Source organism: Odontesthes bonariensis, chromosome 15 (genome assembly GCF_027942865.1).
Source record: "Odontesthes bonariensis isolate fOdoBon6 chromosome 15, fOdoBon6.hap1, whole genome shotgun sequence".
Classification (NCBI taxonomy): domain Eukaryota; kingdom Metazoa; phylum Chordata; class Actinopteri; order Atheriniformes; family Atherinopsidae; genus Odontesthes; species Odontesthes bonariensis.
The window spans coordinates 27,730,895-27,747,248 of NC_134520.1; the positions used below are offsets into that span (position 1 = coordinate 27,730,895).

General features: G+C 40.0%; 1 protein-coding gene across 2 annotated transcripts in view; it reads right to left on the reverse strand.

Annotated features, from left to right (window-relative positions):
- Window positions 1–6,558: 6,558 nt before the first annotated feature.
- ror1 (receptor tyrosine kinase-like orphan receptor 1) overlaps window positions 6,559–16,354 on the reverse strand; it is a 124,840-nt gene continuing 115,044 nt past the window's right edge. For both annotated transcript variants that reach the window (XM_075485807.1, XM_075485806.1), the window contains 5 exons: window positions 15,834–16,048; window positions 12,906–13,085; window positions 11,252–11,479; window positions 10,233–10,597; window positions 6,559–10,086 (listed from right to left, as the gene is read on the reverse strand). In XM_075485807.1, the coding sequence (XP_075341922.1) occupies window positions 9,384–10,086; window positions 10,233–10,597; window positions 11,252–11,479; window positions 12,906–13,085; window positions 15,834–16,048 (1,691 nt within the window). In that variant the 3' untranslated portion in view covers window positions 6,559–9,383. The remainder of the gene's footprint in view (window positions 10,087–10,232; window positions 10,598–11,251; window positions 11,480–12,905; window positions 13,086–15,833; window positions 16,049–16,354) is intronic.

Here is a 16,354-nt window from a genome sequence, read left to right on the forward strand (position 1 = left end):
ACATGTGATTTCAGCATGTACAACAGGGAGTAAGATAAAATCAGATATAAAAAAAAACATACTTTATGGATCCCCGTAGGGATATTCAGTCACGTATTACAAATATTAGGAGGAGTCAGCCATGACATATGAAAATGGAAAAGTGCTGCATCATGGTGCATAACCTAAACTACAACAGAGAGAACATGACACCCTGGACAGGTCGCCAGTCCATCACAGGGCCACACAGAGAGAAATGACCATGCACGCTCACATTCACACCTATGTTAGCGTCAATTTTAAAATCACCAACTAACAGAATGTGCATGTTTTATAACCCACACAAGCACAGGGAGAACATGCAAACACAATGTTGGGGGCGAAAGTACATCTGTGATTTATGCCTTACTAGCAGGTAGGGCAGCAACAACGGACTCTCACTTCTGTTTGTCTTGGAACAGTGAGGTTTATAGTGCTGCTAAAGTGGTGCAGAGTCTTAAGCTGTCACTCTACTCTCTGACACCAAGGGTCAGATTAATAGAATTGTGTTGTCCAGTGATTAAAACTTTATACAGTACAGTGCAAAAGTTTTAGGCAGGTAAGAAAAAATGCTGTAAACAAAGAATGCTTTCAGAAATATAAATAATGTTTGTTTATTTTGATCAATTTACAAAATGCAAAGTGAGCGAACAAAAGAAAAATCTAAATCAAATCAATATTTGGTGTTACTACCTTTTGCCTTCAAAAAGTAGTAACACAGCCAAAGTCATTAAGAACTATCTTCAGTGTAAAGAAGAACAAGAAGTACTGGAAGTGATAGTATGGCCCCCACAGAGCCCTGATCTCAACATCATCGAGTGTGTCTGGGATTACATGAAGAGAGAGAAGGATGTGGCAAAGCCTACATCCACAGAAGATCTGTGGTTCATTCTCCAAGATGTTTGGAACAACCTACCAGCCGAGTTCCTTCAAAAACTGTGTGCAAGTGTACTTAGAAGAATTGATGCTGTTTTGAAGGCAAAGGGAGGTCACACCAAATATTGATTTGATTTAGATTTCTCTTTTGTTCATTCACTGCATTTTGTTGATTGATGAAATTAAATGATTAACACTTCCATTTTTGAAAGTATTCTTTGTTTACAGCATTTTTTCACACCTGCCTAAAACGTTTGCACAGTACTGTATGTACAAAGACAAAAATGTGCAAATGTGTTCCTTCCACCAGCGTTATGAAGCTGTGCCCTCATCTGGTTCTCTTTTGATAAATCTCACGTGCACAAAACAAATTTCCACTCACATATCTAAAAATGAACGGAAGCAAACGCTCCCCTTATTGGTCACTTGCATTCAGAAATGTTGTTTGCACAGCATCTGATACACGCAGTTTTACCAAATGTAAAAAAGAGATACTCATTGGCCTTAGTTCTGAATTCATGGACAGATCAAAAACAGCTGAAAGAAAAAGATCAGAAGAAAGGGATCAAATCACTGCTGTTACAGAGAAAGGACCCAGCAGAGGTAAAAAATAAAGAAATGATCAAATTACAAATTTGAAGAAAAATGAGCATTTGCCCACACAAGAACAGCGGTGGTCCGCATAATCTGCAGCAGATGACCGCATCGCTTGTACAGTATACAGCCTTGCTTGTAAATGAGCATAAGGGACACACAGATGTACACATGGATCATGGTATATTTGCTGTTTTCATAAACAGGCTTATGAAAGCTATAGAAGGGTATGAGCTAATCTTGTGCTGGATATAATCAAAACAATCTTGAAATACCTTTTTTACAGCCTCATTAGTCATGTCTTCCATAGCCATCATGCAAGACCGTGACCCACAGCTGCTGTTAAATACACTGTGTATAGTGAGTATTATAAGAAAAATAACAAAAATAAACAGTCAGGAACAAAAATCTCTCTTATACAAATTAAACTCTCTTTCATATTAAAAACTTAAATTTTTTTCATTTCCACCTTAAATCTGGGATACATTGCTCTAAAAACATGTGCAAACATTGTTTAAAGAATGTTTGAGTTGCACACACAGATTCTTACCACTGATCAGTTTTTGTGCTGGGAAAGGTGTACGCATGTTTTTTATGTGTACACCTCGTCTATGTATTACCTAATATAATCAATTTCCATTGCCTTGTCATAATCACGGCCATTCTGTCTTGTTTGCTTTGGCGGACTATATGCTGATTAGATTTGTAACTGGGCCAAAGAATTAGTTGTGTGAGTTGTACTTTTTTAGTACGTTTTTATATATCAAGAACTAATGTCAAAGGATCTCCACCTTGACGTCGACAGGAGGCTTGTTGGGGAACTTCTGATTTGCAAATGAAGCACAGAAGTGCTGCGACTGCCAGGCGGTCCTGAGAGAAGACGGAGAGAAACAGAGAAAGGGAGGCTGTATATAGGCTACCCTTCATGGTTGATTTTACCCGTGATTCATTAAACATAGACACATTATCTAAACATTCACAAAGCATGTATTCAGGATAGCTTGTGTCCAGTCAGGAGAAGCTAAGTCTCCTTTAGTGCTCTCTTTTTCTCCTTTTAAAGATTTTGTCATCATGGTATTATTTCAAACTTTTTAAACTCTGATTGTTATAAAATGAAGGTGCTCCTCACTCACAAATTTGAGGGAAATCTTCTTGACAAAGCCAGTGATGGCAAGCATTATCATGGTGTGCTAGGTTTATTGGAAGAGGTTATGGGATCTCAAACTGGTGAGACAGGAGAAGGAAGATGAATTCATCTTTCACTCTATTGTTCTTCTTCCGTCTTTCCCACTCAGAGGACATATGAGTATCTGTCTGACAAAGACGAGGACTCTAAGATGGATGAATGCAGAGTTGAACAAGAAGTTTCAGCTGTCACAGACACAGTTAGCACCATGCACCAGCACTGCAGCAGATAAAGTTACTGACAAGGAGTCAGGGACTGAAGTTGAACCGATTCAAGTTATTATTTCTTTCACTCTCTTTTAAATTGCAGATGTTAGTCGTTTGCTAATAAACAGAAGAAACCAAGAATTTGCAGGTGCAAAGGAAACAAAGAAGAAATAATTAGCATGGCACCAGGAAATGACAAAGCAGGCGTCGTGATACGTTCCAGGTCTGTGGAAGCCCCAGGGGAAATTAAACCAGGCACTGATAGTTCACTTGACAGTGTTCAAAGGCTTCAATTCTATTCTGCTCTCCAAGGTCAGCATGTAGCAGCACGGACAGCGGAGGTCAAGCGCCTGTCAGCCCCTCAAGAAAAACAGCTCATGTTCCCCAACAATCAGCGACTTGTTAGAAGCTTCCACCAGTGCCATGACAGACTGAGGCGGTGGTGAAACTGTATCCCTCTGACTTCTCTCTCCCTGCAGCCCATCCTCTAAGTCATCACATTGTCAAAGCAAAAGCCCTCATTTGTTAAAACCCGCTGTCTCATTGGATATTTGAAAGCAACTATTTAACATATTGTAACTCATGTGGTTCACTGATGAAAAGAGTGTTATTACAATGTGCTTTGTGATCCAAAAAAATGTCAGAAAAAAACTACAAACATACTTTACTAGAGGCTAAATTGGAAACGTTCAGTTTCGTTTGGTCCAACTTTTACGTTTGAACAAAAATGCTCGTCTATGCTTGTAACTGTGTTGCCAACTCTTAACTGTATGACACCTACAGTACATAGCATTGATTTGATGAGATAACCATATCAGAGCTCTAATACACCTTCAAGTTGACTTTAGTCTTTGTACCCCTGAACTTTTTTCTCTCTCCCAGTGCTCCCAGTGAGCTCAGATTAATCCAGATCATAGTAACTGGTACCATTTACGCCCTTTGACTCAACATTTACTGCCGTCTCAATGAAGTCCTCCATACACAGTAAGCAGATACACATTTCATTATGTGGAGCCCTCTGCTGCACGCTAGTGTACTCTATCAGTCATTGAGTGTGCTTTACCTGTACAACTAAGCCAGTTGCACATCCATTCTCTTTTCCAGCTTCTCCTTTACCTTCAAAGCCCATTACAACCTATTACATGCTATACTCAATGGGTCTAATGAGGCTCCTTTAGCAGAGAGTGCCCTCAAGGCTTGTCTAAAACAGGGAGTGGTCGTCCTCAGTTACACAGTCTGGCCGGAGGAAGTGGCCGCTCTGGCTTTGAACCAGAGGGGTTTTAACATTGGGGTGGGATACACCCATCCCCCATTCATCACTTAGACAGTGGGTCTAGCCTGTTTATGTTTATGCCAGTTGTTTTGGACATACTTAGCTCTATAAATGCTTATAGTGTTGCAACAAGCTATTAAGATGTTCCCCTTAGGAACAATGTGAGAGTTAAAAGAGAGAAAATTACACTAAAACTCACAAGAGAGTTCATTAATGTTCCAGCTGTACAGTGACCGCAGATCTCTTCTGCTGAAAAGCTCGGGGTCATTTTGGTCTGTTAGGCTAAAATCATTGTGAATAAGTAACAGTACAACTTCACATTCTATATCCCCACCCCCTATTTCTATTGGTAGGAAATAGCAAGCACAAAAGTTTTGATACATTTAGGTCAAAATTGGACAAAATTTGAAATTTGAAAAATTAGTTGGTTTTTTTCCTAACTTTTTAAAAAAAATATTCAAACACTTGCAAATGGCAGAGAAACTCTTTTAGCTAAAAAAATCACAGAGGAAGATACTTAATTTATGAGAAGTTTTGAACATTTTATCCCATATATGACATAAAATTGCCTGATTTTGATTGTAAAGTCAATGCTATTTTCACATAAATATAACTGTTGCTTTATTTTTATTTCAGAAGCCAGGACTACTGTAACTAGAAAATGAGAAACAATGTAGGGTTGAAATGATTATTAAAAAGTTTTATATTAATAGCAATTTTGATATATATGTTGCATAATTTGTTGTTCGTCTCATTTTTTCAGCTTCATCCAATTTGGAAATGCAAAACATTGCAGATTTTTCCAACAGGTTTTGAATTTTGGACTGTTGTTTGTAAAAAAACAAGCAAAATTGAAGTTATGACCAGGTGCTTGGTGATATTTTGAGAATTTTTTCCACCCTCATAGGCTGTGAATAAAAGCAACTCAATGTAACCTTTGCGTAATCATTTGATAAACTGTTTAACCGCTGTATGTGAGGAAGGGTAAATCTCATACTGTTTTTGACCAATAAAAGCTGCATAACCAAGGCAACAAAGCAGCAGCACACACACAAAGCATCAGTGCTGAACGTCAAACTCCAAACTGCCTTCCATGATGTCAGCAACACTGCCTTCGACAGGATCTTGGCTTCTCACATCAGCACAGATGTTGATTTCTATCAACCACAGATGCTTCCTTTCTTCCCCATCTCCATTACCCTCCTCCACTCACTTTCTGTATACCAGCACTTGGCAAATGACTTTGTCCTTGCCCTGGATAAGATAACATCCAAAAGTTGCAATGCACTGAGCCTCTGATGAAGAAGTTGCATGGATTTACTACTATGCTACTGTTACTCACAGAACAAGTTCAGGAGATAAAACCGCTCCAGATCAGGAAATGTCCATCACAGCAAACAACAGATTCACTCTTAGGACAAGCATGAGAAGTATTGACGGGCTCACACTCCTCCACACCAACACAAAACTACATTTTAAACAGTTTAAACAGAAAGTATTTTTGGTGAATTTATGGTGTTCCAACAAAAAAACGATTAAGATCAGATTTATTGGTCATGCATACATATGAAATTTGTCCTCCGCTTTTAACCCGTCCAGGTTGGCACCTGTTGACACAAACATGCATAGGGTCACACACTCATAGAGACAGATGCCAACCTGGAACGGTGTGCAGCCATTCACAGCGGGAGCATGGGGGTACAGTGTCTTGCTCAAGGGAACCTCGGCCGTGACAAGGAGGTGGACTGACACCCCTCCAGCTGTCAGTTCCACCAATCTTTTTGAGTGGCGAGAGTGGGAATCGAACCTGCCAACCTTCCGGTTATTGGACGACCGACTCTAACCACTGAGCCACGGCCGCCCAAATATCTCTGAAATGAGAAATATATATGAAAAAATTTAAGGAACGCCTGACCTTTTAAGGTCAGAAAATAGTCTTAAGACATTGGTAAATCAAACCAAACAAAGTAAATGGCAAAATAAACTAAATCAGAATACTTTAAAGAATCAGGATTTTTTTTAGCGGTGTATGTGGTAACTAATAAATTCTGTTTATCTTGTTTGGCAAGTATATGCATGATTAAAACCTATTCATTTATTCAGTTAATCCATTTATTTGACTCATTTTGGTTTTTAATAAGTATAATTTGAGTTTGAATGGAACATTAAGGACGTACACTAAAAAGCACAAGAACAGCAGAACTCCAGGGTAAATTTTTCATCTCTGGCTTAATTCTTTTCCAGCTGTTTTGAGGACTACACTTATCAAACAGCTAAACAGCACCACCGCCTGGCCAACAATGATCACTGCAAGAGAAACTGAAGACAACCCACAAACGGAGATTTGGTGGCACCCAGTGGATTCACATTGTTATTACAATCTGTAAGAAAAAAAAAAAAGTGATCAGATCAAGTTAACCAAACGTCATCATTTAATACATGATTTTGCAATACAAAACATCTGTGCAAAAATATTCAGACAAAATACAAAGACAAGGCCTCTCTTGGTCAATGTGAATGTAAACCTTCTGAAGTGGAAGCGCTCTTCTCGAATTATAAATTTACTTGAACATTGTCTCTTGGGAAAAAAAAAAGATCTTTAAGAAAAAAGGCACATTTATGATTTTTTTTTGTTTATCGTCTCCTTTTGCCAAATACAAAAATTCCTACACTTGATTGAGATTCACAGTCTTGTGTACAAGTGGTTTTTGCTCTGCTATGTCAATATTCATTTGTCCATACACACATGCCAGAGGTCATATTAACAAGCTTTGTTTAGGTAGCTCAGTCTGCTTCAGATGAAAAAAAAACACAATTATAAACAGAGAAAAGGGAGTTGTGGAATAAAATGCATGGTTAAAATGTACTTCAAATGTTTACAAGAACTTGATTTGACCCTAGAAACAAAATCTCATGTGCAGATGGAAACAAGAGCTCCCCTTCATAAAACCCAAGACTGACCATCAGTTTTTTTTTTTTTTTTTTTGATGACCATGCTCAGATGAAGTATTCTTCATGGGGCAAACAATCGGATTCATGAAGGGAAGGTAATTTGAGCTGCTGATTTCATGGACTGATTCCAGGTACTGACTGGTCTTGCTGCATGGATCAACTAAACTCTTCTATCAATGTTCACCACTTAAAAACTTTATAATTAACAAAATGCACTTAAAGAAAAAGGCTTTTGTCTTTTGCGCTGCACGTTCCGAGTGAAAAGCCGCTGGGGAGCCTTTGTGTGATGTGTATGATCCACAAATCCAGCTAAATAATGGCATGATGGTGTGCAACAACGTAGTGCAACACAAACAAACAAGAGCACCTGTGTGGACATTTAAATTCTGATGATTGTCAGCTACATGAGCACTGAACTGGATGTTTGGCTTTTACAATTAAAAGGTTTAAATTTCAAATTAAGATCACAAACTGTTCCTTTCACTCCTGTTTTCATGACCGTTTTCTCAGATATAAAAAGCTAACATCTAACATCTAATCAACATCATCTTCAAATAATAACAGAGAAAAATGAGAGTTTACCCTTTACCAAACACATACTTCTTCATTTTAGAAATTGACAGTAAATGTAACCTAGACTGACTGCTTTGCTGCTCGGTATTGGACACGTTGATAAATAAATATAGCGGTAATTAGAGAGGCAAACAACGAAGAATTGAACAGGTGATTTTGTTCATTTTTCACACCAAATATGGTGTTCATGACAGTTGGTGCAAGGAGTTAAACATAATAAAAAAAAAAAAAAAACATGAAACATCTACAGGGCCAATTTGTATCCAAACTCATGAAATCAATCTTCTTTTAGGTGAAACATTATTCCGTTCAGGCACAAAAGACTCACATTTAAGGACATTTAACAAAGGTTTTTGTCTTTTCTTTTTTTTGTTTGTTTTGTCTATGTACACGGCTGAGACCTTAAAAAGTAGCGTACTAACATTATCAACTATAAACACGGTGTGTTATGCAGGATACTGACGGAAAGAACCGGAGTGGACAAAAACACATAAAGAACAAGTCCTCAGAACAAAAAAATGGAAAACTCTTCCTTCAAATAAAACAACAGAAACAAAACAAAATATATCTAATCAATCAGTAATATAATTTTTCTTTTGTGAGAGCTGAAATTTAGGCTTAGATTACAGACAGTAAAAGTCACTGACTGAAGATCTTGTGGTGGATAAAGTGTTTACCCTGAGACCGGTTCTGTTTTGAAGTTTGATGGTGAATCTGACAGAAAATAGAAGGAGCAAGATGAAATAAGAGAAAGGTTAGGAGTATACTGTTCAGTCAGATGAACGCCAGGCTTCTCTGTGTGGCCAGCTTTGAAGACAGTTTGAGCACATTGAGGATGACTGTGTACCTGTTGGACAAGCCTCAGTCATGTTGAGGTTACAGAGAGAAAAAAACAACAAGATTTGGCTGTAATTTTCAATAGCGATTTTGTCTGAAAATGAAGCTGCACTCTCCCAGATCTCAGTACACACTTTTGCCGAAAAAAAAACAAAAAAACCCCCAAAAAACAAACCCATCAGAATTTCAGCTGCTTCACTACGGAGCATTCACATAGCTATTGGATGATTGGTTGCAATGCAACCAAACATGCTAAAGTGTATTTCTAAGGTCCAAAGGGCAAATTATGACAAATGAGCAAATCAGTGCTGATCTTCTCAAAACAAACAAACCTGGTGTCTCCATTCTTGCTAGACTGGGTTTTTTTTTGTGTTTGTACTGTACATCTATCAAAGAGCAAGTCACAGCATTGCTGAAAGGCACCTTAATGTGGTCACATGACTTTACATGTCTCAATAGAATCCTGTGTTAAACAGTCTGTTAACAGGCACAGGAACTCTTTGTCAGGAAACCATTCTATAAGCACACAGGGCGGACTTACTACTTTTTTCACCTAAAATGCTCTCCGTAAAAAGTTTTTATGAATATATATTTATGTACTGTATTTACAGAGGTTAAAATACCTTTCAAACCATGATAGTGAGTACACTTGCTTTAAACAGTAAGCCATTACAAATACAGACAGCTGTTTATAATACTTGTGTAGCCGTGACAGAGTTTCTTGCACAACTAGATGTACATAAAAGCTCGTTTCTGTTGGGTCTCAAAATGACCAAAGTAAAACTGTGATACTGCCTCCCCGGCTGAGAGGTTACACTTCTCATTTAAGGGTCCCGAGCAGAAAGAAAGTGAGCATTCTGTTGCGCATCTACAGGTCTGCGGTGATGACAGAGTCGTTGTAGATCAGTGTGTCAGAGTCAGGAGTGAGCAGCGCTGAGGTTTGTGACATGTGCTCCAGCTGTGCCACCCCTTTCTGGGAAATGTGTCCATACATCTGACCCTGCCCTCCGCCGCTCCCTGGCATGATGCAGTGGGAAAGCAGCGGCATGTTGGCTTCGTGGTTGGAGCCTGTGGTGGAGGGCACCCCGCTGACATGCCCTGTGCTGGTGGAGCCACTGGCGCTGCTGGGTGAGCGGCTTTTGGGAGGTGGCAGGTGGTGCTGGATTACTCTAGTGGGTGGAGCTGGGGGCGCAAAATGAGCTGGAAAAGCTGCGTATCCTGGTGGGATGGGGTATCCATTGACGGGGATAAAGCGCTGGTGGGTTTGGGGCACAGCCATGGGCGTCCAGGCTGGAATTGAAGCCATCTGCCCTGGCGCGGGAATAGCTTGTGCCTGGTAGATGTACCCTGCAGTGGCAGCGGCGGCGTAACGAGGGTTGCTGAGGTTGCTAACAGGGCTGGCGCTGAGTGAGGTGGTCTGGGTGGTGGCATTCCCTCCTCCACCAGAGGGCGTGCTAGAGCTGGCATGGGACGACAGCCCTTCCCAGGCTCGCAGGCGGGTGTGGACATCCTTAAAACGGGGTCTGCGTGCTGGCCCTTCCTGCCAGCACTCAGTCATCAAGCCATAAAACCTGGAAGACAGCAGAGGTACTTTGTATAATCATTGAAGCCATGATGGATTTAAACACAAAGGTAGGATACAGTTGTTTGGGAGGTTTAATAACACGAGGCCAGAGTTAGAGTTACTACCCTCTCAATAAACTTGACTGCCACAAACCTTGGTGGGCAGTCCTCCGGGCAGGGCAGCAGCTGCCTTTTTCTCACCATCTCCATCACTTCCTGGTTGGAGAAACCGTAGTAGGGCTGCAGGCCGTAGCTAAATACCTCCCACAGCACGACTCCAAAAGACCAGATGTCCGAGTCTGAGGTGAACTTGCCGTAGGAGATGGCCTCAGGGGGCATCCAGCGGATTGGCAGCAGAGTTTTGGGCTGAATGCAGTAGTAGTCTGAGGAGTAGATCTCTCTTGAGAGACCCAAGTCCGAAATCTTTACATGCAACTGTTCACCTACTAAAATGTTCCGAGCTGCGAGGTCTTTATGGATGTAGAAGTGACTGGCTAAATACTCCATCCCTGCCGCCATCTATTTAGAAAAATGAGAAAAAAATGATTGAAGGATCAACTTATAATTGAAGGATAATCTTATGTTGAAACAGTCCTAATAAAAAAAATCAAAAAGTTAAAAGGTTTACTGTATCTATCTTTGATAACTTTTTAGTTTTTTTAAAGTGATCCAATTTTTTTTGTCTTTAACATGGGAAATATGAAGGTATCTGTTAACCACAACTGCACTGAGAGCCAACAGGGTTGCTGAATTCAGCAAACACAGACCCACCAAAAATAAACTCAGTTTGTATCTTTTTTAGCCTGTATCTTAGAGTAGGTCTTCTCCCAGCAGGAGAGGAACCTTTTGTGATGGTTTAGTTTAGTTTATTAGCTTATTTGACAGGGGCCATGTACACGACAGTTCTAGTACCAGAGTTAGCTAAAAAGCTAATTTACATCTGTGGTCCCTGGGCAGGGAACTGTATTGTGATTGGTTCAGACGTTTTAAGTGTGTCGTGACATGTAAACATATGCAAAACTTTGGCTATATAGACAAAGATCTTTAAGCTTTTAAAAATGTAACCATAATAATTAATAATATACAATCAAAATAATATATACATGTTAATCATGTTGCACATATATTAATTTTACACGTATCCAACACGCAAACCCTTAAAAGTTTTCCCACCTGTATGGCCATATGCAGAAAGTCCCCATGATCCAGGCTGGATTTTACGGTGCCGTCTTCATCACTGCTACAGCCAACGTCAGAGTGTGGTGAACGCATGATGAGGAACTCGTGGAGATCCCCTTGTGGCAGAAAGTCAAACAGCATGCACACAGGCTGCTCCTGGGTAACCACACCCAGCAGGCACACCACGCTGGGGTGCTGCAGCTCACTCAGCACTGCAACCTCCTTTAAGGAAAGCCAAACAAATGACGATGAGTTTAAAGCGTAATCTAACTGCATTTATCTGTTTATGCATTTGGCAGACGCTTTTATCCAAAGCCACTTACAAATGAGGGTATAACATTACAGCTACGTCAAAGCTAACGATAAGCTACATAGATGGAAAACCACAAGTCAGACTCTGTTGATAGGGGTCACAGTGCAGAAATAGCGTGCAGGCATAGAGGGAAGTACAAAAAGATAAAGTGCAGTAGAGGGGTTAGGGAAGTACAGGGTAAGTGCAGGATAGGAGATGCTCTCTGAAGAGCTGGGTCTTCAAGAGCTTCTTGAAGACAGACAGGGACGCCCCTGTTCTTGTAGCACTCGGTAGGTCATTCCACCATCGTGGAACAACACATGAAAAGAGTCTGGATTGTCTTAAGCGTAGTGTAGGCACTGCTAGACGACAATCCTTGGACGAGTGACCGAGTTGTGACATAAGCCTTTGCGAGAGCATTCAAGTAGATGGGAGCCGTTCCATTCCAGTATTCAAGGCAGGAGATGACCATAGACTGCACCAGGAGCTGGGTAGCGTGTTGGGTTGGGTACGGCCTAATCTTTCTTATGTTTAACAATGCGAAGCAGCACGATCGAGCAACGGAGGCAACATGATCTTTAAAGGTCAGCCGGTCATCAATCATGACAGCCAAGTTTCTAGCTACCTTTGATGGAGCAAGAGATAGGGATTCAGTTTGTATGCATTTATTGAAAGGTTTATTAGAAACCACTGGATTTACTACAGACTCAAGATCTAAAGATGCACAAATTAAATTTAGCTTGAGTTGAATTTGAAGTTAATTCATCACATCTCTAGCTTTCAAAAGTGATGAATTAAAAAGACATTTGGCGTAGCATCTCTTTAAATGCTGACAGGTCGGCCTTATTTTATCTGAATGGAAAGAGGATCACGTTTTAAACTTTCTTTGGTTTGAATCCTCCTTAACATCCAATCAGGACAACCTGTCAGCAGTTACTGTTTATTTTTGGAACTATTTCCACTGAACTCATCTACAGTTCAGTGATTTCTGGCCATACGCAGTCTCCAGTCATCCACTACATTTACTTACTGTGGAAATATAACAAGACATGCCTCAAATCTTGTGGGAAGAGAGCCCTTTCCACTGAGAAAGTAGTCTCTTGTAGTTTATAACAGTAGGTTATTTCAGTAACAGTATACTTCACCAATCCGCACAAAAATGAACAGACGTTGGCTTCAGAAAATAACATTACAGGACAGCTGCTATACAGGTTGTTTTTTCAAGAGTTATGAAATCTATTGGGTGTTTAATGAGAATCAGCTAATTCGCAATGAAGGTGCATAAAAACTTTATTGAACATTTTCAACATTTTTAATGGACTGAAAAAACTTTGGAAGCAGTAATCCATTCTGTACCTGTTGGAAGTCTCCCCACTGCTGGACATTGGAAATGTCTTTCAGAGTCTTTATGGCCACAAGCTGAGCCTGGTCCATACCCGGCAGGTACAGGTGACCCTTGTAGATCTTCCCCAGAGTGCACTGTCCAAGTTCCTCCATGAAATGCACCGCTGATAAGGGAAGCTCTTTGGCTTTACTCTGCAAAGCGAAGAAAGGAAAGAAGTGACATTAATGGGCAGAAAAATGTGATCATTATTTTCTTTTATATGGCAGTACTCACCATTATTATTGTATAGAGGGAAGAAATTACGACAAAAGGTTTGTCTGGTTCTAATTCAAAGCAGGCATACTGCCTAATATAACACCATATACACATGTAAATTGTTAAATAAACTAAAACTAGAGCCCAGAGAATTGATAATTGTCATAATCAAACTTAATCCATTACATCAGCTTCTAATAGCCTCCCTTTGCAGCTTTGGAAAGCAATGTAGGGGAACTGAAATTGTGAAATTTTGGCAAAATCTCAGTTTAGAAATGTCACTTGGCTCTCAGGTTAAGAAGCATTTTGAGACAATGAATTCTCTAGTGAAATGTTGCATTAGCTGTGTAAACAACAATTTATATAACAATATATTTCTATGTACCACATTTTCATTTCAGTCCACATGAATTACTTCTATGTTTATACCGAGCATTTGCACTATGACAAATACTAAGAAAACTCCCTCTCCTTTCTTGATTGAGTTCTATTCTTAAATTTCCCCAAAATGATTCACCTCATCCTTATTATGTGACCCTTTTCGATAAGAATTGACATCAGACTTGACCACAAATGGCTATTTCAACAGGTTTAGCAATTTTTCAAGCAACTTGAAACAGTACCCTTCACCATGGTGAATGATCTATGTGTTTTCAGGCAAGTAATCACAGGCAGAGGTTCACAATGTTTTATAATTCAGTTTGGTATCAACTTAAATGCCCCTTAAATGTTCAACAAATAAATTAAAACTGCGACATCTTAATTCTGCACTTATCTCTATTTTACAATGAACATTTATGGTTGTAAAATATTTATGAACATTTATGAACATTATCATTGACAATTGATGAAATTGATGCATATGTGCATTAGAGGAGTGTGTGGTTGTGTTTGGGAGGAGATAAAAAGTAAAGAGAGGTTGGCAGAGATTTTGAGATTCCAGGAACTCTGAGATGAATAATGAAATTCCTTTGTGAGTAGCACACACACACACACACACACACACACACACACACACACACACACACACGGGTCGGTATGAGCTCTGAGGGGGGCGAGTGTGTGTTGAATATTATGAGAAACACAGATGTTTTTAGTTATGGGTTTCCCTTCACCCCATCCTTTTTCTCCCCACACCCAAAACCTCAGATCCTCCTCAGAACGCCGCAGGTTTATGTGTGTGTATACATACATGTGTCTAAACTGATTGTTACAGACTTCGGCCTCTTGATGACCCTGAAAAAAATGCCTGCAGGGTAGCAGCATTATCCTAAGCCTAGAAAAGGTTTTAGATAATGACGATAGGAAAGAAAGACAATCAGTTTAAAAAATAATATATATCCAAATATATGAGACATGCCTCATATTTCGGTTTTAGGTTTTAAGTCTTAATTTCAAATGATCTTGTGCATTAGTGGTATTTAGGTACAAAATGAGAAAAAAAACAGCAATATTAATGGACTCTGATGCTTTTGACATTTTGCGGTTTTCTCTACACTTGTTGATGGAAACATAATACACAGCACCTTGAGCATCAGCTCTGTTTTGCCCAAGCAGAGATGCTTTCTAGATAACCCCACTGCCTCCACCTGAACCACTATAAGTTGTGCAGAAAAAGATAATGATGCGACTGAGTAAGCAACCTTGAAGGAAACATAAAACAGATTCTAATGTTAGTTATGTGTTGGCAAGCAAAGCGGGAGCCCGATCATCTGCATTACAAAGAAGCTCTGTGAAAGAGTAATGGGATGAGGAGGGAGAAAAAGAGCACCACAAGTAATAGGATGGAGAAAGAGAAGTAAGAGAAGCAGCTAAAGAGATGGATTAAGTGAAAGCAGGAGTGGAAGGGAGAGGTGTGGAAGAAGGGACAGTGGGAGAGAAATAAACAGAGGAAAAGAGCTGCAGCTGAACATTCCAGATCCTGCTGTGATGTGGTGATAGAGATCTGAGGCTTTGCCTGAGACGGGTCACTTCCACACACTCGACCCTGTAACCCCAGCATGCTGAGGCGTATCCCAGTTAACAAACAGCATGCTGTGCCAGTGTTTTGACTCCTGTAGTCTGCTCTCAAGACTTATACAGACAAACCCAGCAAAGGGGTGCTTATTTAAGGCCACTGCAGGACAGCGCATAATGCTGAGTATAAACACAGTTTATTGGGCAGACCTGACTGAAAGTAAAGTTATCTTGTGATCAAAAGCACCAGGTACTTTTAAGGAATCAAAAAGATAATTATAAGGCAAATTATGAGATGTCTGCGACATAAAGCAAGAAGAGTACTTGACCAATCAAAAAACGCTCATTGCTGCATGCTCCATTTTGAAAGCATTCTAGTTATACAGTATATACAAAGTTATACAGCCAATAATGTCTGCTTTCGGGATGATAGATCTCCCCAGTTCTTTTGTTGGCCCCTGGTTCCTGTGATGGAAACAGAAGTGGTTAGGAGGAGGACTCTCCAAAGGTCCGTAGTCCCAGAGAAAAGTTGCTGTCGTTGAAATGGATGTTTTTGTGGTCCAACACAAACTATCTGCAATAAATCCTGTTAGGGCTCCTTAAACTGTAGTTGAGAGGTGTTGCATTGTGCATTCAAGTGTTTTTCTTATGTTGGCCAAAATGGATGAAAGAACAGAAAGGCCCATCATTTATTCCTCCTAACCACAGTGCAGTATATTATGACAAACCTTTGGTTTGTATGCCGTTGCGAGCATGGACATCTCAACGTTTTGTCCTCGGACTGGTTTGGGCTGGCGTGGTGCGGGAGGCCTCGGGGACTTCTGGTTGTTGCGGCACACACAAATGAAGAAGAATAGCAGAGCGATGGCTAAGGGGATAGCCACACTGGGAACCAGGATGTACAAGATCTCCATGTTGCTGCCGCCTGACTTCTCCTTATAATCTATGAAGACAGATGAATCATATGACATCAGTATTGGAGGTTACTGTACCACCATAATTCATTACCTTTACTATTACTGTTGTTCAAATAATGGAAACCAACTATGTGCCCAAAGTATCACAAACACAGCTTTGCATACCATGACTCTCAGATGTACAGACTTATTTTGTAGTTTGGGTTTTTTCCCTTTTTCTCACATATAGTTTTCTATATATCAAAGGTCCGCAAATTCATAAAGAAAGAGTTCTCAGCAAAAAAAGTTATCAATTTATCGTGAAAACTGGTCTCCCTATACTTAATGATATC